The 23,890-nt window shown below is 46.2% G+C and overlaps 1 protein-coding gene across 4 annotated transcripts in view; it reads right to left on the reverse strand.

The window, feature by feature from the left end:
- Positions 1-274: 274 nt before the first annotated feature.
- The window catches only part of NFKB1 (nuclear factor kappa B subunit 1), a 56,762-nt gene continuing 33,146 nt past the window's right edge, over positions 275-23,890 (reverse strand). For all 4 annotated transcript variants that reach the window (XM_078875430.1, XM_078875428.1, XM_078875429.1 and 1 more), the window contains 19 exons: positions 21,882-22,030; positions 21,077-21,231; positions 20,028-20,186; positions 19,047-19,151; positions 17,658-17,734; positions 16,853-16,991; positions 16,042-16,332; positions 15,451-15,543; positions 13,518-13,547; positions 12,896-12,910; positions 12,457-12,483; positions 10,556-10,876; positions 9,133-9,274; positions 7,446-7,560; positions 6,385-6,592; positions 5,554-5,723; positions 4,852-5,115; positions 3,821-3,884; positions 275-2,231 (listed from right to left, as the gene is read on the reverse strand). In XM_078875430.1, coding sequence (XP_078731556.1) covers positions 2,062-2,231; positions 3,821-3,884; positions 4,852-5,115; positions 5,554-5,723; positions 6,385-6,592; positions 7,446-7,560; positions 9,133-9,274; positions 10,556-10,876; positions 12,457-12,483; positions 12,896-12,910; positions 13,518-13,547; positions 15,451-15,543; positions 16,042-16,332; positions 16,853-16,991; positions 17,658-17,734; positions 19,047-19,151; positions 20,028-20,186; positions 21,077-21,231; positions 21,882-22,030 — 2,694 coding nt within the window. In that variant the 3' untranslated portion in view covers positions 275-2,061. The remainder of the gene's footprint in view (positions 2,232-3,820; positions 3,885-4,851; positions 5,116-5,553; positions 5,724-6,384; positions 6,593-7,445; positions 7,561-9,132; positions 9,275-10,555; positions 10,877-12,456; positions 12,484-12,895; positions 12,911-13,517; positions 13,548-15,450; positions 15,544-16,041; positions 16,333-16,852; positions 16,992-17,657; positions 17,735-19,046; positions 19,152-20,027; positions 20,187-21,076; positions 21,232-21,881; positions 22,031-23,890) is intronic.

Consider the following 23,890-nt stretch of genomic DNA (forward strand, 5'->3'; position numbering starts at 1 on the left):
CGGAAAAAACCCTAAGAATATGAATCCTTGCAGTCACGAAAGCTTCAAATCTAGAATCAATTTATACTTCTTAATTTTAGTGACTTGCTTACCTTATCTCGATCTTGATCTTACGTCGTTTGTTGTAGTAACTTGCTGACCTGTCCCTGCTAGTTATCTTCATAGCTCATAAGATTCCTCCAGCCCAAATAAAGATTCTGATTTAAGTCTTGCTCAATAAGAATGAAGGCATCGTTACACCCATAGTAAACTTACTGTAAACAAAGTCACAATCTGTAAATGAAAAATAAAACACCTTTAATTAACAGGAACTTTACAGAGAAATATTACCACGTGAAATAACCCTCTGTACCACACGAAATTCGAAATAGAACAAAAGCCTTCCAAAGCCACCACTGCCTCTAACGATCCCGCGGAAGAGTTCACCGCCACACGAGCTGACTGGGGGAGGCGTCCTCTTGGATGCATCCAAATAAAAGAAAATCAATGTCATGAAAACGTTTCCTTTTCTTTTTAAATCCTTTATATTAAGTTCACTTGCGCGCTTGCTTGCTTGCTTACGACCGTGCAAATCTTTCGGTCGTTTTTTAACCCACTTCCCGTGATCCAATCGAGCTGACATTTTGCACACAGACTCGTTGTGCGTGACAATTAATGTTGGTGGTCCTAAATTTTACACTTTTTAGGACAAAAATATTATATTTAATTACCAATTGCTTAATGGTGCCATGCAATCATCTGACCCATAGGTGGCAGCCATCTCAAGCCAGAGGACGAGAGGACTCTAGCCGCCACGCATATAAAGGATTTATAGTGAAAAACTTTGTTTTTACGAGTTAATTTTTTACCAATTGGGATGACAAAGACGAGAGCGGATATAACAAATGATAAAGTTTATGCACGGAATCATAACATCACTCAGATGACCAGTTTTGCGACAATGTGGGATTGTTACATAGCATACACTGATGTGTACCTAGTTATATGTTGATGGAATTAAATGCTTCATACGTGTTAATAGGCTGATCCACATTTATCTCACTTTCAATTATAGTTAATAAAACAAGAAAGACATTAACAAATCATGCTACAGAATAGTAATTGATACAAGTTATTTTTTTATCATGAGCCCTTGAAGCTCACAACTTAATGAAACATGATTTTCATTTCAACCTTTAAAAAATATATATATTACAGGACATAAAAACACATGTATAGCCAATTTTACAGCTAATGAAACCCAACTATTCTAACTACTTGCTGTATTTAAGAGAGGCATAATGTAAATATATCATATTGAACACTGTTTCATGTACATCAACAATCCTTATATTTCTGAAAAATACATTTTCAGATGCGCTTCTGCGGCCGTCTGGAACACTCTTCATTCCGATATTATGAAGCCACTGGAGCTATGCACTTTTAAATCTAGTTTGCTGTCCTTCCCATGCATCGCCGATTGCCACTGTTGGCTACGTATGGTGCGAAAGAAGTTCAACAAACATTCATACATGCATTGAACCTCAAGTCCCTTTCAGCTTTGCCTTCCACCATCCATTCCATACTGCCCCTCTCATTTCCATTCGGGCCGGTTTCAGGTTGGAATTGGTCCACAATTGCTCCATGAGCATCTTGTCTGCTTGCATACTTGCTCTGAATTGTCATTGCAAGAATTGTATTTTGTCGACGATCGATTCAACCCCTCACTCCTTGAACGGGGGATGCCACTTCGTATGTATTCAGGTCAATGCCTGGGTGCGCGTGTCTTTGCTGTTAATGTTGCTGCACGATCGGTAATCTGAACCGGCTCGCATGGAATTGAGTGGATAGCGTGGGAACCACCATTCCCAACGCGGCGTGCAGAAAATGTTGCGCTTTTGCACCGTTGTAACAGAGCTGCTGAATTCGCATGAGAGCGCTCGACGTGCACGACCGGACGCCACTCTGTGAAGATGTTGTTTGACGAGCATGAAGGCGGGCCGTCCACAGAACGCTACGACAGGAAAAGCCTGGGGGTGAGTGTTGTCTCGCCCTTGCGGGCCGGCAGAGATGGGGGCCTTGTCACTGCAGGCTTTTCCTGTCAGCGGGGCGGACGTGGGTGGCGGCGAGACTGGTGGCAGCAGAGCGCAGAGACGCAGAGTCCAGCTCGGAGCCTTGTAGGCTGAGGTGCATGATGGAGGCCGTCAATCCACTGTCACATATGCTGTCGGTGCTCTGCACTGCCCGCAGATCTGTGGATAGAAGGGATGCAACATGAGTTTTCTGCCACGACAAAGGCAGCTTCTAACATGTAAATGTACATACGGTAATATTATACCGTCGCAATGTGGATTTGCTAAGTGTCAGAGTAAAATTGCTGCTCGAGCAATATAATTGCTGAAGCAGATTTTAGAATGAAATGTAGTTATTTCACACTCTAAGGTTTTTTCGGTAAAGTCACGTAGGTAAAAAATAAAATTAAAAGTTAATAAAAGTAATAATGGAAATCAAATAAAATAATAAATCACGACGTTTCGGAGGCAACACAAGTCTCCGTCATCAGGTGGGACCGTCACAGCTAAAATTACTGCATCACCTGATGACGGAGACTTGTGTTGCCTCCGAAACGTCGTGATTTATTATTTTATTTGATTCCATTATTATTTTTATTAACTTTTAATTTTATTTTTTACCTACGTGACATTACGGAAAAAACCTAAGAGTATGAATCCTTGCAGTCACGAAAGCTTCAAATCTAGAATTAGTTATTTCACACTTTAATTCAACTCACTTTTGTTTGCCAATTGATTGCGGTGGATCAACTAATAACCTATGATGTTCAGCGGTGATGGTTTCTGACATTTGTTACATTTTAGTGTTGGGTAACAAAAAAGCAATCCACTTGTACAAGTTAACTCGTTAATTAGTCGACAGTTTAACGGAATTAATTTGTAAACAATTAATCACATCAATTATGTCAATAATCTACCCATTAACTGCTTATCTTTAACCCACTCCATAATAACAATTTAATTTCAGCAATATTTGAGCTTTACAAGGCAGGGTGTGCAAATAAAATACAAGTCATTTGGCTTGTACATAGTGCTCTTCAATCAAAGCATCCCAAGGGGGCTTTACAATAAAACTCTGTAATAAAATTGGAAGGAAACGGAAAGAGAAGAAGCCCTAACAGAAAATGACTTGACAACATAAGAGATTGGTGCCAGAAAGATGTTGCACTACTGGAACATATTGGCACAAGAAAGAGGTAAGTGGAAACAAATGACGAAATGTGCAGTGGACACCCATCTTCCCAATCAAGCCAGTTCAATGATAACCGAATGCAACCAAATGTGTTTGCATTTTAGACGTGAATTGTGTGATTGATGTTCAAAGGCAAGGAGCATGACTAAAAGACTATGAAACAATTTTTATTTTACCAGGTAAGGCCCACTGAGCTGTATAGCTCTTTTTCAGAAGTGACCTGTCCATAAATGATAGCTCAACGAAGTGGCTTATCACGTGGAAATGTATAGCAGCCAAATACTCTAAATGCATGTTTCTAAATGTGGAGGGAAAAACCGGAGGCCCCGGAGAAAAATCCACAGGACCACGTGGAGAACATGCAAACTCCAAATATACGACAGGCGTCGGGGTCGGGATCGAACCCACGACCTCCTGCATACCAGGCGACGGAGTTAACATCTCGGCACCGCAGCACCTCCTGACTTGAAACGGCTTCCGGGAATCACCAAAATGTTGACATTCGTTGCTCTCAGGGGACGTAAAGTGCGCGGGTGAGCAGTGCGATGCCGCGAGGAGAGCGTGCCGCTCGACTCACCTGCAGCCGGGACGATGGGCGGTTTTCTCGACTCGTACTGTTTTCCACACAAGATATCGTACACCTGAAATAAACAACAAAAAATGCGTACGTCTATTACAGGATAGCCACCGCACACTTTGTAAACTGTGAAACTTTGACGAGACGTGAAAGAATTAACTAGTTACCTCGGTTTTTAACCATCGAACAAAGAGGGTCACTGCATCGCATGCTTTCCGATGTGCTTCTGCGGCCGTCTGGAATGCTCTTCCAACCGATATTAGGAAGCCAATTGGAGCTTTGTACTTTGAAATCGATATTAAAAACCCATTTCTTTAGAACTGCTTTTTGTGTTAAATTAGTTGTCCTTTAGCCGCACCTCCGATGTACGGTGCGAAATAAGTTCAACATACAAACATATGCCTTGTAATTAAGAGAAATAATATGGATTTCATGGGCCCTTTCCTCTTTGAATAAACGTGAAACTAAATGTTGCAATTACAACATATTGATGCGATTCACAAAATAAAAAGATCATTATAAATACTTCCGATGACACCACCACACCTTACGATCCCTTCCTTCTGCTAGATCCCACAGCTGTGGCAACGCTGACATTCAAAGTCCGCATCGTACCAACTGGCCTTTTAAACTCTTCCCTTTGTTACAAGGCTATTCAACCCTCAACGTTCGACTTATGGTTTCATCACCACCATGACTTTAGCGATCACTCGGTGCCACCTCTCGTTTCAGTCACCAGTAACCCCTTGTTCCTGATTGCATCTACAATACTTTCACCATAATCAACATCATCCCACTCCGCGTGTCTCCCATACAGAACACAGGTCCCACGTATCGAAGCCTCCTCCCCTTCCCAATTTCATCTACAATGCCATCTTCTTTCCACGTGTCCGTTACCCAATAACCATGCGGGTCAATCACAACTGGTGGCAACGATCCCAACGCACGGGGGACTTTCGCCCGGCAGCAGCAGCAGCAGAAGCTCGAACACGCCCGGAGACCGTTACAGCCCACGCGCGACCGACGGTTACCTCCTTGTTGCCGGCGGCAAGATGGAGCGGGGTGGTGCCGCGTGCGATGCCCGAGTCGCTCTCCGCGCACTCGCTGTCGCCCTCCTCCTCGTCGTCGGAGACGTAGTCGAAGCCGTTAGCGTCCGTGGGCGCCTCGAAGTTCTCGGCGTGCACGTCGGCACCCGCTTGCACCAGCAGCGCCACCATGGCCGTCAATCTGCGCCCCGTCGCCAAGTGCAGCGGCGTGTTGCCGTCGTACGTCACCGTGTCCACCTCCGTCTGGTGCTGCGCGGACATTCACGGGGGGGGCGGCACGCGCGTGCGCGGGTGAGTCGTGGCGACTTCTCCCTGCTTTGTTTGATCTATTTTAATGACGGTTGCTGAGCACAGGCCCAGCAACAAACAGTTTTGTACATGAGCCCCTTTTGTCAATCCACTGCTTGATAGGACAAGTCCCCCCTGCCCCCAACGCCGTGTGGGTCGCGAGGGTTATTTGACCGCACTTTGCGACACTGGTCAGTGCTTGTTGGTGTGGGCAGCAAACACAGTTTATTCCGACACTGCCCTCTGCTGACGACTTCAATCGCAATGTTGCCGATGGCAACATGGATAGTGTGACAGTATTGATGTCGGTGGTGGTATCGAGGCCGATCGTTGTGGTAGGGTGGTAGCATTGAGATCGACGCTGCCGGTATCGGGCAGGATGCAGTTGCGCCAGCTCACCTGGTCGGCGAGGTAAGCGGCAAGACTCAGGTTATCTGCCTCCACGGCAATGTGAAGCGCCGTGCGTCCATACGTCTGCTCCGGCCGGTTGACATCCGCTCCAGCGTTCACCAGCATCTTGAGACACGCCAAACTGTTGGCCATCACAGCCACGTGCACGGGGTAGTAGCCTGGATATGCGCACGTACACACACACACACGTGTCTATATGAGCCACAAAGAGCCTGAGGATAAAGCCATTAACACTGGAATCGAAATGAAATATATAAAAGAGGATATTGTTCTGTTATATCAGCAGTATTGATCGTGGTGGTGGCAGTAATGATGTTGACAGTGTCAATGATGGTAGAGGTGTTTGGTGGTGTTGGCAGCGGTAGCAATGTGGTGGTGGTGGGGGCAGTAGCAGAGCTAATGTACGTATGTAGTGTTGAACTTCTTTCTCAGCGTACGTGGCCAACCGTGCTAATTAGACGTGCGGGATTGTGGTAGAGGTCGTGGTGGCAGTGGTGTTGACTGTGGTAGTGATAGTAATGGCATTAATCTTGATTTGAAGCTTTCGTGACTGCAGGAATCCATACTCTTCGGTTCTTTCGGTAAAGTCACGTAGTTAGAAATAAAATAAAATATTTTCATTTTAAAATATTTTAAGAGTATAGTAATGGCATTGACGGTTAACACCCCCTGTCGTGGTAGCGCGCAGGAAGCGGTGCAAGTAGGCCCGGCTGGGACATTGTTGGGGGAGGGGGGGCGGTTCGTATCGCGTGCGGCGAGCGCGACTGCCTGCAGGCACTAGCACCAGCGTCGCGTTGGCGTACGCCGCGGGCCCCCCACCTTCGTAGTTGACGCTGTCCACCAGCCTGTCGGCCGCTTCGCCACTCCACTCGATGAGGATGCGGAGCGTGTTCTCGTCGTTATTGGCCACGGCCGTGTGCACCACGAGATTCCCGTGGCGGTCGGGCACCATGGGGTCGGCGCCCGAGCGCAGCAGTATTTGGGTCACCTCGGACTGCCGCGTGATCACGGAGAGGTGCAGCGGAGTCTGCACGGCCGCAGCACGCACACGTAGTCACGCGCACACACACACGCGTCAGCCACCGTCCTTGCTGTTTGTACCGCCGAGTTTTACTTTCGTGTTTATTCCACGCGTATTATTCATAACCGTAGGAGCATATGCACGTGTATAGCTTTGTTGTCGATCCACTGCTGGATGATGAGGCCTCCCCACGCAGTGCGGGTCGTGGGGGGGGGGGGTTAATCTGAACACGCTAAACCATTGCTCGTCAGTGCGGGTTGGTGAATGCAGAAGGATATACATGTGGAAGCAACCAAGTGCGGTGCAACAGATTTTGCTGCACTGCTCACATGTAGTCTATAAAACCCATGATTCATGGTGATTGTCTGTAAAATCACTGTCCACACTCAACCCTGCAATCAGGGTGATTAAACAATGGGCTTTTCGGAAAGTTATTAATGGGGTCTCCTTGCATCTGGGATGACCATGAGAAGAGTTGTTAGACAATTGGTTGGTTGGCCTTAAAGTGTAGATTATCAAAAGCAAGTTTACCAACTTCAAAGACGACAACAGAGCAGTTGATGCCGACCAATATCACAATTCTAAATTAATGAGTGGACTCAAATTACCACTTGTTAGTGAGTTTTGTCCTCTGGGATGTCTTCCTTGCTTGCAGTGAATGGATTCAAAAGCCACTCGGTCAACGAGAATAATTTTTGTGAGGATGACGCTTAAAGACATTTGGCCGATTCCGTGAAATTTTTTGCACATGGCAGTAATCACGAGTGCCGGGATACAGTCCGCATGTACTAAGGTGCAACATCCTGGTGGATTTCAGACATTGGCAATCCGTCGATCGGTAAACATCTTGTCGATTTACCTGCTTGAGGTCATTGGGCAGGTTGACGATATTCTGGTGAGGGATGGTCACGATGACCTGCAGGAGCTGTTGCACCACGAGTTGTCTCTGGTGGATCACAGCCAGGTGTAGAGGTCTGCAACATCAGCACCGACACTTGTCATCATCATCATCATCCTCATAACGGCACAGCGACTCGGTCAAACCACCCATAACCAACCGATGCCCAAGTGTCAATTCAACCAAATTGATATTGGGCAAATTAAACAAAAAAACTAAACTATTTTAATTTTACTAGGCAAGGCCCATTGAGCTCTGTAGCTCCTTCTCAGAAGCGATCTGGCCGCAATTGATAGCTCAACGAAGTGGCTTACCGTGTAGAAATTTATTGCAGCCAAATGCTCTAAATGTGTGTTTCTAAATATGTAGGGAAAAATCATAGAACCCGGAGAAAAATCCATGCGACCACGGGGAGAGAGAACATGCAAACTCAAAATATACAGGCGTGAGAGGGTCTGGATCGAACCCACAACCTCCTACATACCAGGCAAGGGAGTTAACATTGAGCCACCGTGGTGAACTGTTGATGTCATCACCCACATTTATCGTATGTCATCAACCATCACGCAATAAAGAAGCACATTTTACTTCTGCAAATTATTTACTTGTTTTAAGACTAAGAGTGTTTGTTTTAACCAACGACTGCATAACTTTCATCGGTCGTTCAAATCCTTAAACATTTAATGTCTACCATAATCTTTTGATCTGCTAACCAATGGACACTTGGGCATTTGAAACTTCCCTTTGAGGTAAGGGCCATTGCAGAGGTCGCAAACGGGTTTTGATTCCTTATCCGTACCCGTACCCGGCCGCACCAGGGTCGCAAATGGGTACCCGTACCCGGCTGGGTACGGGTATCCGTTCTCTACCCGTACCCGTACCCTACCCGAAATGAGTGACAAACGGTTACTCACCAGTGACTCACGGCCTACCCGTACCCGTACCCTGCCGGGTACGGGTAGCCGATTATCGAGTAAGGTACGGGTATCGGGTACCCGGTTGCGACCTCTGGGCCATTGCCTGCTAACATTTATTTTCACTTGTTCATCAACGTGCACAGCCCCAGGAGTGAGGGGGGGGTGCAGGGGGAGGGGCGAAGGGCTAGGGCAGGGGTCAGCAACCTGTGACTCTGGAACAGCATGCGGCACTTGAAGGACTGCAGTGCGGCTCTTGAAAATAAAAATAATAATAAGAGCCCCCTCTTGTTTCGATTTAAAGCTTTCGTGACTGCAGGGATTCATCTTCTTGGTTCTTTCGGTAAAGTCACGTAGAAGGGAAATAATAAAAGAATACAAATAAAACATAATAAAATAAAAATCATTGTCATTTTGGTTGCTGACCCCCTGACCATAGAAGTCCAGTTCACCATGGAAGTCCAGTTTACCATGGACAGGGGTTGGTAACTTGGGGCTCAGGAGCCGGATGCAGCTCACTAAGGACTGCTTCGTGACATTATTTATGAAGGACCGCTGTCCCGTATTCACCACCTGCATTGCAGCTTTTGAAATATTTGTTGTTGTTTTAACCAAATTCTTGTTGTTTTGGTTGCCGACCCCTGGGTTAGCGGGGAGGAGGGTGAGCGTGGGAGGAACAGACAGAGAAGGAGCGAGCGAGCCAACCAGCGTGAAAGGAAGGAGCGGCAACTCACGCATCCCCGTTGTCGTCCTGCACACCCGTGAGGTGGCGCTGAGGGGCGAGCAGCATGCGCACGTCGGCCGTTATCGCAAAGTCCTTCTGCGCCTTCGCCGTGCGCTCGGCTAGAAGCAGCAGGGACGCTTCGAGATGCCTGCCTGCGCGGGGCACCCACACACGCACGCATGCACATAGGCTCAACGGGGCGTTCTTCAGGTCAAACTATTTTTTTTATTACTCTGATTAGGTTAATTACCCCTTCTTGGTTCTTTTGGTAAAGTAACGTAGAAGGGAAATAATAAAATAATAAATAAAAATAATAAAAGAATTCTCACCACGTTTCAGCCACAACGCAAGCAGATCTTTCCGACAGACCTGTTCTTCACCTGAGGACGGCTGCTTGCATTGTGGCCGAAACGTCGTGAGAATTATTTTATTGGCTTATTTTTAATATTTTATTATATCCCTTCTACGTGACTTTACCGAAGGAACCAAGAAGATGAATCCCTGCAGTCACGAAGCTTTAAATCGAAATTTAGGTTAATTACGTATGTATGTTGAAATTCTCTTTCGGTGACCGTACATAGCCAACCCGCGCTAATCGGAGGTGCGGGAGAAAGGACAATAAAATAACCCACCTCCTCACCCACTCACTCATCCACCCCCCTTCTATCTCTCAACCAATAGCTTTTACACCCACCCACTCGACCTTACACCCTCTAATTCACTCACTCATTCGTCCACTCTCCCTCCTACCCACTCACTTACCATGACTTTCCCACCCAACTACAACACCCACCCACCCAAGCACGGTGAAGTCACTCGCTCACAGCGCTATGCATCTTACCTCCAATGAGTATGGTTAGCTACGTACTGTGCAAAAGAGATTCAAGATACATATACGTACATCGTAAGCATGGAAAGTTTTACAAATAAAATGAGTGCAAAAAAAGCTAAAAAGTGCACAAAGATGCATGGAGAGGTGCATGCTTGGAATATGCCGAGAGGCAGAAAGATGAACAGGTGAATTAGAGAACATATATAAGCAGGTTAGTGGTATCATATTGACTGTTGAAAAAGTGAACTTTGGGCAGGGCAGGTCATGGAAAGAAGATGATGACCAGTGGCCAAGACAGAGTGGCAGCCAAAGTAGTGAATACATCCAAGAGGAAATGGAGTGATGACATCAGTTCTTCTGCAGAAACTGACTGTTACATCCCCAAGACAATGACAGATGGTGCCAGCTTGTGGGCAAGGCCTCCATCCAGCCAGTTGATAGATCCGTGGCTGATAATTATTTAAGTTTTAAGATTCCTACATGTTGAATGTATGCACCTTCCTGCCATAGTAAATTCCTTGTTTGTGCAAACTTTCATGGCGAATAAAACCCTTTCTGATTCTGATGATGATGATGACAATGTTAATCACACTGGACGCACCGGGGGTCTGCACGGCCGAGTCCTTGACCAGCTTCCCCACGGTGACCTTCGGTGTCTGAGCTTCCGCAGGCTTCCTCGTGGGCTGCGGGGACTCGCGGACGAAGGGGACCTTCTTGGGACTCTGGCCGACCACGTGAGCCGGCTTGAGCGGAACGAACCCGGGCCGCTCGCGTTCCTTGAGCAACGGCGACGCCACCGGGAAGGAGTGCACGGTCGGCCGCATCTCCTCCATCGCCGCGTCGGTCTCCAGGTGGTCGTCGTCGCTGTCGCTGTCGCTGTCCTCCTCGTCCGGGCGCTTGATAATCTCGAATGCTTCCATCCCTAATGCGAACACGACCGCAGACAGAAAAAAAAGAGATAAATGTCTCACGTTTAGCCTTGCAGATCTCGGCACACGGAGTGAGCGCGCTGCTATGCGCAAGCCACATTTGTCTCCTTCCCCTGTACCCATGTTCACATAGAGCGCCATGTGCTTGCTTAAAGGCGAGTCAACTTTGTTTTATATACAGTAGACTCTCGATAATTATCTGCGTGCGGTTTATCAGATTTGCGGATTAACCGCGCACCTGATATTTTGACATGAATTAATAACCTTCAAGCCCAAATTAATCATCTATAAACATTTATACATTGTTATTCTTGGAAATGTGTAGAACAAGTCACGTGCTTTAACCGAACAAAATCCATGTGATCGACCTCTACAGTAGTTGCATATCTTTACAACAGGGGGCGGCGTTTGATTTGATTAGCGTGGCTCTGCTATCCACTGAGTGAGCTGAGACTTCTGCGCGGGAGCAGGAAAGTGTTATCACTGAGCATACGCATCGATCGGTTGATTGTTAGTATTCGTTCAAAATCGAAAGAGTAACACTCAAAATCGTCAGTTGTGCTTCATTTTTAATTATTTATCCGATCATTTATTGTGACTTTAAATTTACGAAACTGTGCGATGGCAGATAAATGGAAGCGTGTGGTTTTAACCTTAACTTGGTTTTTTGGCATAGAGATATGCGGAAAATGTATATTTTTGGATTATCCGCAATTTGTATTATCCACGGCTGTCCTCCCCCATCATTAGCGCGGATAATCGAGTCTACTGTATATTCGCCACAACGACGCAAATTATTTAGTTTAAAGCAAGCCTGACTGCTGGTAAGACACTGAATGTTGAAACTGGTCAACAGTTTGTCTTAAAACAATGTTGCTGAAATTATGCACTGCCAGAAGGCAGTACGGCTGATGGGTTGTCTAACAAATATCGTTACATAAAGAGGTTTTGTGTCGAAATAGCTACGAGCATTTGTTTTGCATGGGATCGATAGGCCTATTACTGCTAATAGTGGAACACACAGCAAATACTTTACATGAATCAAAACTACACTGACACCGTTTCTGTAAAAGGTGGCATGATAACATTCTATCTTTTATTAACAATTGAATGCATAGTATAGAATATCAACTATGCAGAAGATTATACACATGTAAAATTATTAATAGGTTTAGTTGTATACAAGAAGATCTGTGACAGAGGTTGCCTAAATATTTTTTTTTTATTTAAAGTAACCTCAATATTACTGCCAATAATACTCTGTGAATGTATACAACCGCATTGCTAATATACTCAAACTAAAAGCAGAATTGCATTATATAAACGGCACAAAAAGGTTGATGCTTTCAAAATAAGTGCAGAATTAAGATCGTGTGCATCGTGCAACTGACGCTTATCATCGTGATGCCGTGCGCATGATCTACGCGACATCCAGGCGTGCGTTTCTGTCTGCAGACACTGGGGGTCGCTCGTCCACCAGGCTACGTCTGACACAACCCACACCCTCCCCGCCTATTCAAACAAGAGAAGCGTCGTTTCTGACATGAGTTGCCAGGAGCACGCACGCACTCACCGTCTGAACCTTGAACGCCACCGGAGCCTGCAGACAACAGCACCGAAGCAGCAGCAACAAAAAAAGCCGTGGTTAGCCGCACGCCTTTCTCCTTGCACGTTAAATTGTAATTACATTCGTGATCAAAACCCGTGAGTGTGCGCGCGTGAGTTTTTACCGCTTTGAAATGCTATTGCCACAAAATATTATTGAGTTGTCGCGTAACGAGATATTGTTTGATGTAACACGATCTATATATACATCCTACGCCTCCGCTTAGCACGCTTGGCTACGTACGGTGCTAAATAAGTTGAACATACATCCAAAATGTATTGTATTCAAATAACTTCCAGATAAATAGCATTTAAAGTCGTTTTTAAAATGCATGTTAAAGTGTATGGATGATCAAAACAGCCGAGGGTATGAGAATAGGAATCATAAAGGAATGGACAACGCTTACCGTCAAATTCAAGACCTGATAAAAAAAAGGGGGGAAAATATAAAACACAGTTATAATATTTATCTAATTTCAAGACAGCAATGTAGTAGGCAGTAATAAACTAATAATCGCCATGCTGTGTTGAAGCGCTATGTTGTTACGTGGAGACATTTTACAGTTTCATGTTTCCCGGGACCCATACAGGAAATGTACTTCTTCTAACCACACGTTTTCCCTTTACGTTACAACATTTTAATATAAAAGTAAAAAAAATGTACAGTTCAAAGAACATGAATGGCAAAATTACAATTAATCAGTAGTGTTCTTTCAAGTAAAAAACTAAAGAGTGTGTATATTTTTAACACATTTATAATATTATAATTTTAATAATAATTTACATAAAACATCTCGAACAAAACATATTCATTCTTTAAATTAAATTTAGATGCATAGATTAGAGAACATGTATATATCACTGAAACCATTACCAAAAAGTAATAAATGGACTTAGATTAAAATCTAAATAATTATTACACTGCAGCATAATGGTAAGAAGTGCAATGCACACAGCTAATGGTGATGATGATGATGGTGAATGATGACGATGAACAAAGCACAATGTATAGATAAAATGAATACTCACCCTGGTAAGCGTAGTTGATACCAGCAATATCTAGATGCCAAGAGAGATTTGAAAAAGATGGGGTAAGTTGAAAAGTTCGACTCAAACACTTGCTCTGTGATCCTCGGTCTCCGCTCACAAGAGCAACTGTGACTAGACCAGGAACAACCGCAGCAGCTTTAATACCAGACGACTGGGGGGGGATCTACCACCTTGTACCCACGGGTAACTCAGTAAGAGTTGAAGAATGCACACAGCATCAGACTAAAAGAGAATGTGACCTTTAATGTATTGTACGCACTGTGCCCGGTGCTTGCCGAATCTCTTAGGTACTTTCCAAAATTTTTGTTTAACTGTGATAAACACAGCATGGGACGTGACTAACTTTTAGTCATTGTGAGGTATTACTGCATCAACTCAAGCCATAGCCCCTCCGTTGGATTATCGCGGTAGCCGACAGCGTTAATCTGAGAAACAAAAGCCAACCTTGAACAAGTATAATAACCATTCCCACAAGTGCGCGAGTTAATGTCAAATAACGCACCGACAGGGGAACGAGTCACGACGCAATGTGCCGTCTACAGGGCAACCAGCTAACCACTCCTACCCGTCCTTTTGGAGTTGCCTAACGTAGAATGACAAACGATTCAGCACTGAAGAACATAGTCACTCGAAGCGATTAACCTGCTCGAATGAGCAATGAGGCGGGCGCTTAGTTCCTGTTTATGGCGGTGGAGATTCCACATTACTATGACGGGTGCGAGTCTCTCCATAGGACGACCACAGTTGACGTCCCCACAAAGCGATGCTCGTGTCACCGACCCGCAGAGGGATGAGTTCAACCCCCAAACAGGATTTGATCTCAGAACCTTACGATTGCGGGCCGCTCGCTCTACCGCTGAGCAATGTATGTGAAATTATGTTCATTTTATATGCTTGTTATTTTTATGGGCGCATTAACTCCAGCTTATTTCCTTAGGTGATGAAATACCTCGCCATTCGCAAACGACATGTACCATAAACAGTAATCGCCAGCGAAACGTCATACTCAATCATAAATGTTTTGAGTTTACTCGCCATCATACAGGTGTGTTGAAGTAATTGCTAATTGGCACGTTTTGTTCACGTGACAAACCTTACTTTGTTGGCTGTGTCGAGTGATGGTGGATTAACGACACACTTATATTTATACACCTCCCATAGGCATGGCTGGCTACGAACGGTGCCAAAGAAATTCAACATACATCCATATATCTAACCCAAAATAAACCTTCCTTATGAATATTAGTCGTGAAAGCCTATGTGTTCAATAAAAAACAGAAATAAAGGTGCTGTCCTGCAATTTGTTGCTCACAGAAACGCTGGCGGAAGGGACTTTACTCGGGGAAGCTCCAGACATCCCCTCTAGAGGGTATTTTTTCGCCTACTCTTCCTTGCTGGTCAGATGTCTGAGAAGAGGTGGAAGTACCCGAACTTTACAGTCTCACCAACTGCCCAATGACTAACTGTGGTGTACACCACTGACACCGCTGAGTAGGTGGTGGCGGGGGGTATTTAAAAAACTTACCCATAGTTTCAATTGCCACACTCGAGCATTGAACCGACGACCTCTGAACTGATAGTCCAGCAGCATCCAGATTGACAATGACGATGGCGTTTGTACCCAGATTAAGGCTCGTGAAGTGTCAAGATTATTTGATAAGATGGTCGTGCGCTGGCATGTTCTGTCAACTGCTGTCTAACGAGTGTGGGAGGAAACGGTCACATCCACTTTGCTGTACCACAAACTCCAACAGGTATGGGGGGGATTGACAGATTCACGTGATCCATTAACCCTTGCCTCCGACGTTCTAGATAACAGTCGTGCAGGACGAGATAGTCAGGTGAAAAACTCGAGGAGGGCTTCTGCAAGGGAGATCTCGATCACAGTTGAGTGTCTTTGGGCACCACACACCTTGCTGATGAGGAGGTGCCAGACCTGGCAGAGTGAGCTCAGAGAAGTTCATGTTCATGGCGTTTGTTTGAAAGTTGAATCCACCGCTAAAGTCTGCACGACCAGCACACACCACACAGCGCACAGTCATTTCGGCATCACGGAGGCTCGTATGTAAGTATGTTGAACTTATTTCACACCGTACGTAGCCAACCGTGCTAATCGGAGGCGCGAATCATGTTGAACACATTCATAGGGGACCTAGAAGTTGTTGTGAATGGTAGGTGGGTTAAGGCGACATCTTGGGAAGCCTTCATCCAGCAGTGGATTTACAGTGGCTTATGATGGTGACAAGAGTTAACCTTCAATAGCATACTGCTGTTTGTTTCTGGCCGTTCAGCATCTTTGGCCTTTGGGCCTTTGCTAAGCAGTGGTGATTAATATATAAGTGTGTGGTCAGTCGTACGTTATGTACAAACTGTGAATCATAACGATGACGACGACGAATGTAGCAATGGCATTGGCAATAACGTTGATGGAGACGATGATCAACGGTCAGGATCGATCTCCCCTCACAGCGCATCACAAATCCCCGCACCGCGACGAGCATACCGGAGTGGCTGCCGTGGCTCCACATACTGCCGCCACCGCCGCCGCCCAACGTGCTGTAGGAGCCTCCCGTCGGGCCCTCCATGCTCGGGCCACCGAAAAACTCGGTGGCGCCCCCGCCAGTGCCAGGAGCCATGGAGGTGGAGCCCATGCCACCGCCCATGCCACCACCCATGCCACCACCCATGCCGCCACCCATGCCGCCACCCATGCCACCACCCATGCCGCCGCCGCCCAAGTGGTCCGAGAAGTGCGGCAGCGTCTTCTGCCGCTTGCGGGCCACCTCCTCCTTGTCTGTAATGGAAGAAGGAACAGAGGACGTTTCAGAAAGAAAAAATAAAAAACAATTCTCCTCTCGCCCCCCCACCCCCAAAAATTTCATCCAGATCGTGCGAGCAAAATGCATTGAACGGCGTGAAGTGCGGTCAACGCTGCCCGAGACCGACATGACGTGGAGAGGTTTCTTCCAGCAGTGAACTGGCAAAAGCGTTGCGCGTGTACAAACACGATCGGTGTCACGTCATGCCATGAAGTAATCCAGGTGGAAATCTCCCAACCTTTCATATTAGGGAATAGCCCACGGAAGTAGATATCACAGAGCTACCTCAGAGATGCGTTTCTGAGTGACCTCTGTTCCATACAGCAGGGGGGCAGCACTGTCCCAACCCACAATCCATTGCGGCCAAACGGGAATAATCATTTCTCAAGCTGTAAATTTACCCGAAAAACAAGTGAAGAGCCAACACGCCTAAGAGCGAACCGCACCGAGCACGGCCGAGCGATGACTGGCCGTGCGACAATCGCGGGGACGTGCCTTGTTTCTGCGGGTAGTAGATGAACGGCTTCGCCTCGCTCGTCTCACTGTCCGACTTCCTCCTCAGCTGCACGAACACGGTGACCGACTTGCTGATGTCCACGTTGCAGTAACGCGGCGTCTTGAACACGATGGCGTACTGCGCGGGGAGAGAGGAGGAGGAGGTCGTTCGAATCGTCGTCGAATCCAAGCCCCTCGATGCCTGCTATTGTCTGCGATTCGTTAACGGTTTAGACTAAGCGAATATAGGTCTTTACATTCGTCAATTCTTCTTCGTACGTATGGCAGGATTGAAAACGACCGTTAACACTACAACGTGTTATAGTTGAATGCAAAGTTTGTTCAACCAATCCGAGGCGGCAGCAGTAGACGCTGCGTGGATCGCAGCGACACCGCCACAATATTGCATGGATGGAACATTCGTCGGTGACGTGTTTAATCGTTTGGACTTCGCCACAGCCGCAGTACGAAACGTTAAATAAATAAAAACACTCCCTTAACGAGGAGAAATGTATCACAGGCGACGTTTTCAGAAATAGAACTTCTCGGCTATGAACGGTTATTACCCAAAAACCTTGCCTATTATACATTTTCCTCATTAGAATAGCGTTTTGTTTTTACAAAAGTATTGAGTTGTCATTTGTACTTGTGCACTACTGTCAAAGGCCCAAATGCAAAGCAGGCGACAATGAAGAGCACGATTCAAGTTTCTAAAGATAAAATAGGAAACACGGTTTAGGTTTGGTAATGTGTTAAGCTAAGGAAACTTTTTTTTTCCCACGGCATTTGTCAGCTTTTTAGTCACCTGTTTGTGAACATCCGTCGGTCCGAAATTTCCCCAAGCTTCCCAATCGTCGTGAAAAAATCGCACCTGGATGTCCTCTGGGAACAATAGGGCAGACAACAACCAATCGATGAGTAAACACAACGCTCACACGCACACACACAGTTTTCACAGCGCACAACAGCGCCCGCCGACACACTCCGATCATCGATCGGCAAGACGACACACACATCGGGAAGCTTGGTTAAAGTCACAGCGGGAACGTGGAGCCACGGATGGAGGGGGGCAGGTGCGTGCATGTAAAAAAAATATTTATGGAAGCGGGTTCGTAAGTGCGGGTGTTCCTAAGTCGGGTGTTCGTAAGTGCAGGTGTTTGTAAGGGTGTTCATAAGTCGAGGACTGCCTGTACGTTGAACTTCCTTCGCACCATGAGGCCCGCATCCAGCAGTGGATTGACAAATGGTTGCTGGAAGTACACATGTACTTGAGAATCCAGTAATTGCCTGTTTTAAAATTTCTGCTAAGGCTATAGTAGGGTTTTGAATTGTGATGTTTGTCTATTTTTGTTACATTTTATTGAATTAAACAAAAGTAGAGAGGAAGATTAGGGGAGGGGATGACGGGGGATGGTGAAAGTCGTGACAATCATTAGAGCGTGATGTCATAATAAACTAATGAACAGAAGCACTCCAAAACATAAATAGGGGAGGGAATGCAGCAAGAGAGAAGACGACGTAAGATATATTTTGGCAAGTGTTCACGAGCTGATCATAATACATGAATGTACTATGTATAAATTCATTCCCACCATACGTAGCCAACCGTGGCCAATCGGAGGTTGCGGGGGAAGGACAAACTAAACACAACAAGCTATTTAAGGAAATCAGTTTCTAATCTATATTTGAAAGTGCACAGCTCCGGTGGTTTCCTAATATCGGAAGGAAGAGCGTTGGAGACAGCCGCAGAGAGCGGGCACAACACAGTGAAGAATGTTGCATGTACGCTGAACTTCTTTTGCAACGTACATAGCCAACCGTGCTAATCGTACGTTGCGGGGAGGGGGGGGGACAAACAAACTGAAATGGTTTCGCAGCGTCCGTTTGGATCGGCACACTGCGCGTGTGGCTCCCCACCTTCTTCTTGGTTCTTTCGGTAAAGTCACGTAGAAGGGAAATAATAAAAAAATAAAAATAAAACATCATAAAATACAATTCTCACGACGTTTCGGCCACAACGCAAGCAGCCGTCCTCAATTCTTACGACGTTTTGTGGCCGAAACGTCGTGAGAATTGTATTTTATTATGTTTGATTTTTATTATTTTATTATTTCCCTTCTACGTGACTTTGCCGAAAGAACCAAGAAGATGAATCCCTGCAGTCACGAAAGCTTTAAATCGAAAAGCTCCTCACCTTTTTGCACCTTGTCACAGAGCAGGTACACCTCGTCGCCTCCCGTCACGCAGCCCGACGTTTTGTCCATACGCACAATCTTCAGGTTGTTGGCATTGGGGGCCTCTGTGAAAAGGTCAACAGGGCGCAGGGTGGAAGAAGAAAATGGCGGCCCAGACAGGATTATTAGCATGGCGCTCAAATCATTGACAGCTAAAGCTTGCTGCTAATTACTTTTCATAAGAAATTAGGGAATCTTGACATTTAGCATAATGACTCAGCATCGCAGTGGTGAAAGAGCAACGGTGAATACCGATACCAGGGAAATCAGCCAGTTTGTTTAAGATTGTCGTGAACTTTGTAAAAATCTAAGCGTCAACGTTCGAGGTAAGTTACGTTGGGGGTGACGTGCACCCTGGAGACGAAAAGCGATAGGTAGTTGAGTACATGTAGGAGAGTGTTATGAGATGGGTGAAGAGGGGTAGGCAGTTACAAGTCCATCAAGGATCTTGAAGAAAGTGAGTGCTTTCTCAGAGAAATGTAGGCTTGGATTGGGTTTGGAGCCAGTGGGGGATGAAATGGGATTGGGGATGTCGTCTCATTTACGCAAACTCCAGCAAATTGCGCACCTCAGTTGGCGGTCGACGTTCGAAGCGGACTGCCACCCTCAAAAGAATGGTGGCGCCTGCCACCCCTGTGGTCACTACCCCCCCCTCCCCCCCACGTGATCCATGGATCAAACAGATCAATAGCGACGGCGGTGTACGGCGGTGGCAAGAGCAGTTGATGCGAACGCCGTCGCAAGAGGTCACACGTTTGGCACAACGGTCCTTCGCCGACTCCGCGGTGACGAACGAACGTCCCATTCGTGAGCGCGGCTCGGGAGTCGGCGATTCGAACCATAGCAACGTCAGTCCTCCACACGGAGCGACAGTGGCGGCGAAACGGGATCGGGACGCGCGTGAAGAAAACGTGGTGGCAAGGCAGGTGCCGATGACTTACTGCTGTCGTAGATAGGGTTGGAGAAGACGGGGGCAAGGCGGTGGGTGAAGACGCCATTGCTGTCGGGCAGGTAGGCGGTGAACATGAGGCGCGCCACGCTCAGGTCGATGGTCTTGGCACCCTGCTGCGCGTCGTTCTTGATCTGCCGCGCCTCCGTGTCTGTTGAGCGGAAAACGCGTCACACGGTCGAGGCCGTTACAGCAGCTGCATTGTCGGCGTGGTCGGGGCGAGTTTCTGTAGGTTTTTCTCGCGGTCGTGCAGTGTAGTTCTCCGGTGCAATTTCGGCGTTGTACGGACGTGAGAGAGCAAGCTCAAAGCACACGCGAAACAACCAGAAAACTAAACTAAAACTCAACTATGTTTTTATCAGGTAAGGCCCACTGAGCTATATAGCTCTTTTTCAGAAGCTACCTGGCCGCAAATGATAGCTGAACGAAGTGGCTTATCTCGTGGAAAATTAAAGCAGTCAATTACTCTAAACTTTTAGAGTATAAACGCATGCTTCAAAAAGCGTAGGACCTGGAGAAAAATCCACGCAACCACGGGGGGAACATGCAAACTCGAAATATATAGCGCGTCAGGATCGGGATCGAGCCCACGACTTCCTGCATACCAGGCGAGGTAGTTAACATGTCGCCACCGTGGCTATCAACACAGAGCTATGCAAGACGGCCACTCTCGTGTGCCGTTGCTCACAGTGAAAACGAAACACGGCAAACGGCAATAACAAAGCGCACGGTTTCATCTTCTTGGTTCTTTCGGTAAAGTCACGTAGAATGGAAATAATAAAAATAAAACATAATAAAATAATAAAATAATTCTCACGACGTTTCGCCCACAACACAAGCAGCCGTCCTCAGGTGAAGAACAGGTCTGTCGAGAAGCGCAGACGTCGTGAGAATTATTTTATTAAGTTTTATTTTTATTATTTTATTATTTCCATTCTACGTGACTTTACCGAAAGAACCAAGAAGATGAATCCCTGCAGTCACGAAAGCTTTAAATAGAAATTTAAAGCGCACGGTGGCTGTGGCTTTGTGGCACGTTACCCGTCAGGTCCCGCGCGTGGACGTTGTTGAAGCCGCTTTCGAGAACGATGTTGCCAATGTTGGCCAGCCCGGAGATCTGCGCATCCGACCACAACTTCTCCAGTACAGATGCCACGCTCTTCTTGGTGACGTGCAGCACACCGAGGCTGGGGAACCTATCCCGGGAGCGTGGTGCAAATGGCAAGGGCCAAAACAAAACAATGGCGCGACTTAGAAAGGAGGCAGCGATTTGCATGTGTGTAAGTGTACAGCGGAAGTGTAGCAGTTAGCGCACTGCGCTAGAAACCCGGCGGCCCGAGTTCGGTTCCCGCTCACAGGCCAACACCGGTGACGATTATCTGAACTGGTCCTGGGCCTCCCCTAGGTCGACTCAGCCTCAAATTAGTACCATGAGGGATGGCTGAGTGTAGAGGTGCCAGTCTAAGGTTGCATTATCACTCATGAACTGGCTGTAAACATCTTAATATATAATCGCAGAGCTTGGGCAATTTTTGGTGCCGGCTTACCCACTTGGCTGTCTTTCCGCTTGCTCGTGGTTCCTCAGCAATTGTGAGATGCAATTTGCACGAACGACGCGACATAAAACTAAACATTACAAAATAACATCATTGGAGCGATGGCGTCGGTGTCCGAATCAAGAAGCTCCAGAGATTCCAATTTTATACTCATACCGACCCAGCAGCTCCTCGTGCAATCCCCAGTTGAGCCTCCCAGAAATTTGGTCGCATCACATACGCACTCACGTATGTTGGCTACCATATGTACGTAGGCCCAACCACGTTAATCGCCGGGAGGTTAAACTCACATCGCCGTCATGTCGTGCGGGCCCACGGTGCAGCTGACGGCACCGTTCTCAGCATTCTTGCCCACCAAGCTGTGGGGGTGCAGGCGGTATGGTGCATTCTCGGTGACCAGCTGGACCACCACCTTCGCTAGGCCAAGGTGTTTGCAGATCTAAAACAAAGAAAATAGTGTGTTATAAAAAGGTCAGTTTTTTTTTAATGAGCATTGAGGTGGTGCTCAGCTCCTCTCTGCAACCCATAACGGGGGAGAAAGTCCCCTCCAGAGGACAAACACTGTTGACTTCACCTACAAAGTGGTTTCTATTTTATTAACCCCCAAAGAATGATGGGTGGACTTTACCGAAAGAACCAAAGAGTATGGATTCCTGCAGTCACGAAAGCTTCAAATCAAGATGATGGGTGGAGTCAGCCTCCAACCAGGATTTGAACTCACAAGCTTCCAGTTGTGAGCCGCTCACTCTAGCTTTGGCCGCCGCGGTGGTGAGATATTAACTTTATTTTTTACTATTATTTTACTATCTACGTGACTTTACCGAAAGAACCAAAGAATATTAATTCCTGCAGTCACGAAAGTTAAGTAAAAAAATTAACTGCCTCGCCTGGTATACAGGGAGGTCATGGATTAGATCCCAACCTTGACGACTGTATATTTGGAGTTTGCATGTGTCTCTCTCTCCAAGTGGTCCCATGTATTTTTCTCCAGGTCCTCCGGTTTTTCCCTCGACAATTAGAATCAACATACATTTATAGCTATAAACTTCCACGTGATAAGCACTTCATTGAGCTATCATTTGTGGCCAGTCCACTTCTGAAAAAGAGCTACATAGCTCAGTGGGGCCTTACCTGTAAAAATAAAAAGCGTATTAATAGTTTAGTAGTTTGAGCCACCTGGTCGGTGAACACGTTTTTTCTCTTTCAAAAACTGTGATTTTCAGGATGTGAAATTAAGACTAGCCGTGTGAGCCTGTGTGATAATGACACATTCAGAGACACAAATGCAATAACAACTTTTTTTATAGGCATTATCTCTAAGGCAGGCCAATGAAACACAAAATTACATAATGGTGTAGAGGATGTTCGGGACATCCTCACACACAAACACCACATAACCACGGGTTAAGGGCCACGGGAGCGCTGCCGTGTATGACACGCAATGCGATTATTGAGTGGAGGACACTGATCGGATAGGCCCCAGAAGGATTAATAAGAGTGGGGAAAACCCGAGAAGGATTGGCAAGGGGGAGAAAACCCCGGGAAGGTTAACAAGGGTGGAAAACCCGAGAAGGGAATGCGTGTTAAAAAAGAGGGGGAGATGGGCTATATGGAGGGAGAGGATTTTGAGGGTTCGGGGTTGGTTTCCGATGATTAGTGGAAGTACGGTGTGAGTTGCCTTAGAAATAAAGATCCTGCTTAACCATCTCAAGTCTCCTCTTCAATGGTAATGGTGCAAATTTGCAATTACTTATTACATTTTCTTGCTGTGGATTTCACACCTGATGATGATTGCTTGTGTTGCAGTCGAAACGTCGTGAGAATTTTTGTGTAATATTTTTATTATTTTATCATTTCCCTTCTACGTGACTTTACCGAAAAAACCAAGAATATGAATCCCTGCAGTCACGAAAGCTTTAAATCAAAATTTGCAATTACTTGTTCACACCACTGTTGGCAGAAAGGTCATACTATGTCTGTATCTGAACTTCTTTTGCACCGTACGTAGCCAACCGTGCTAATCGGAGCCCGAGAGACCTTATCAAGAAGAGGGTAATTTTTTCCTACTCATCCGTGCAGGCCAGACAACACTTTACCCCACCACACGTGACCTGTCGATTGATAACAAAAGTAAGGTGTTCATAATATTCTGGGAAACACTCTAGCCTATAATTTGTTTATATCGCACTGTACTCTGTGTTAGCAACAAACTTCCAGTAAGATTTCACAACCATAAGGTCAAACAGGTAATCAATTAAAAGGCTGTTCGAAACCGCCAGAATGCTTACGATGACGATAG

Source organism: Lampetra fluviatilis, chromosome 41 (genome assembly GCF_964198595.1).
Source record: "Lampetra fluviatilis chromosome 41, kcLamFluv1.1, whole genome shotgun sequence".
NCBI lineage: Eukaryota > Metazoa > Chordata > Hyperoartia > Petromyzontiformes > Petromyzontidae > Lampetra > Lampetra fluviatilis.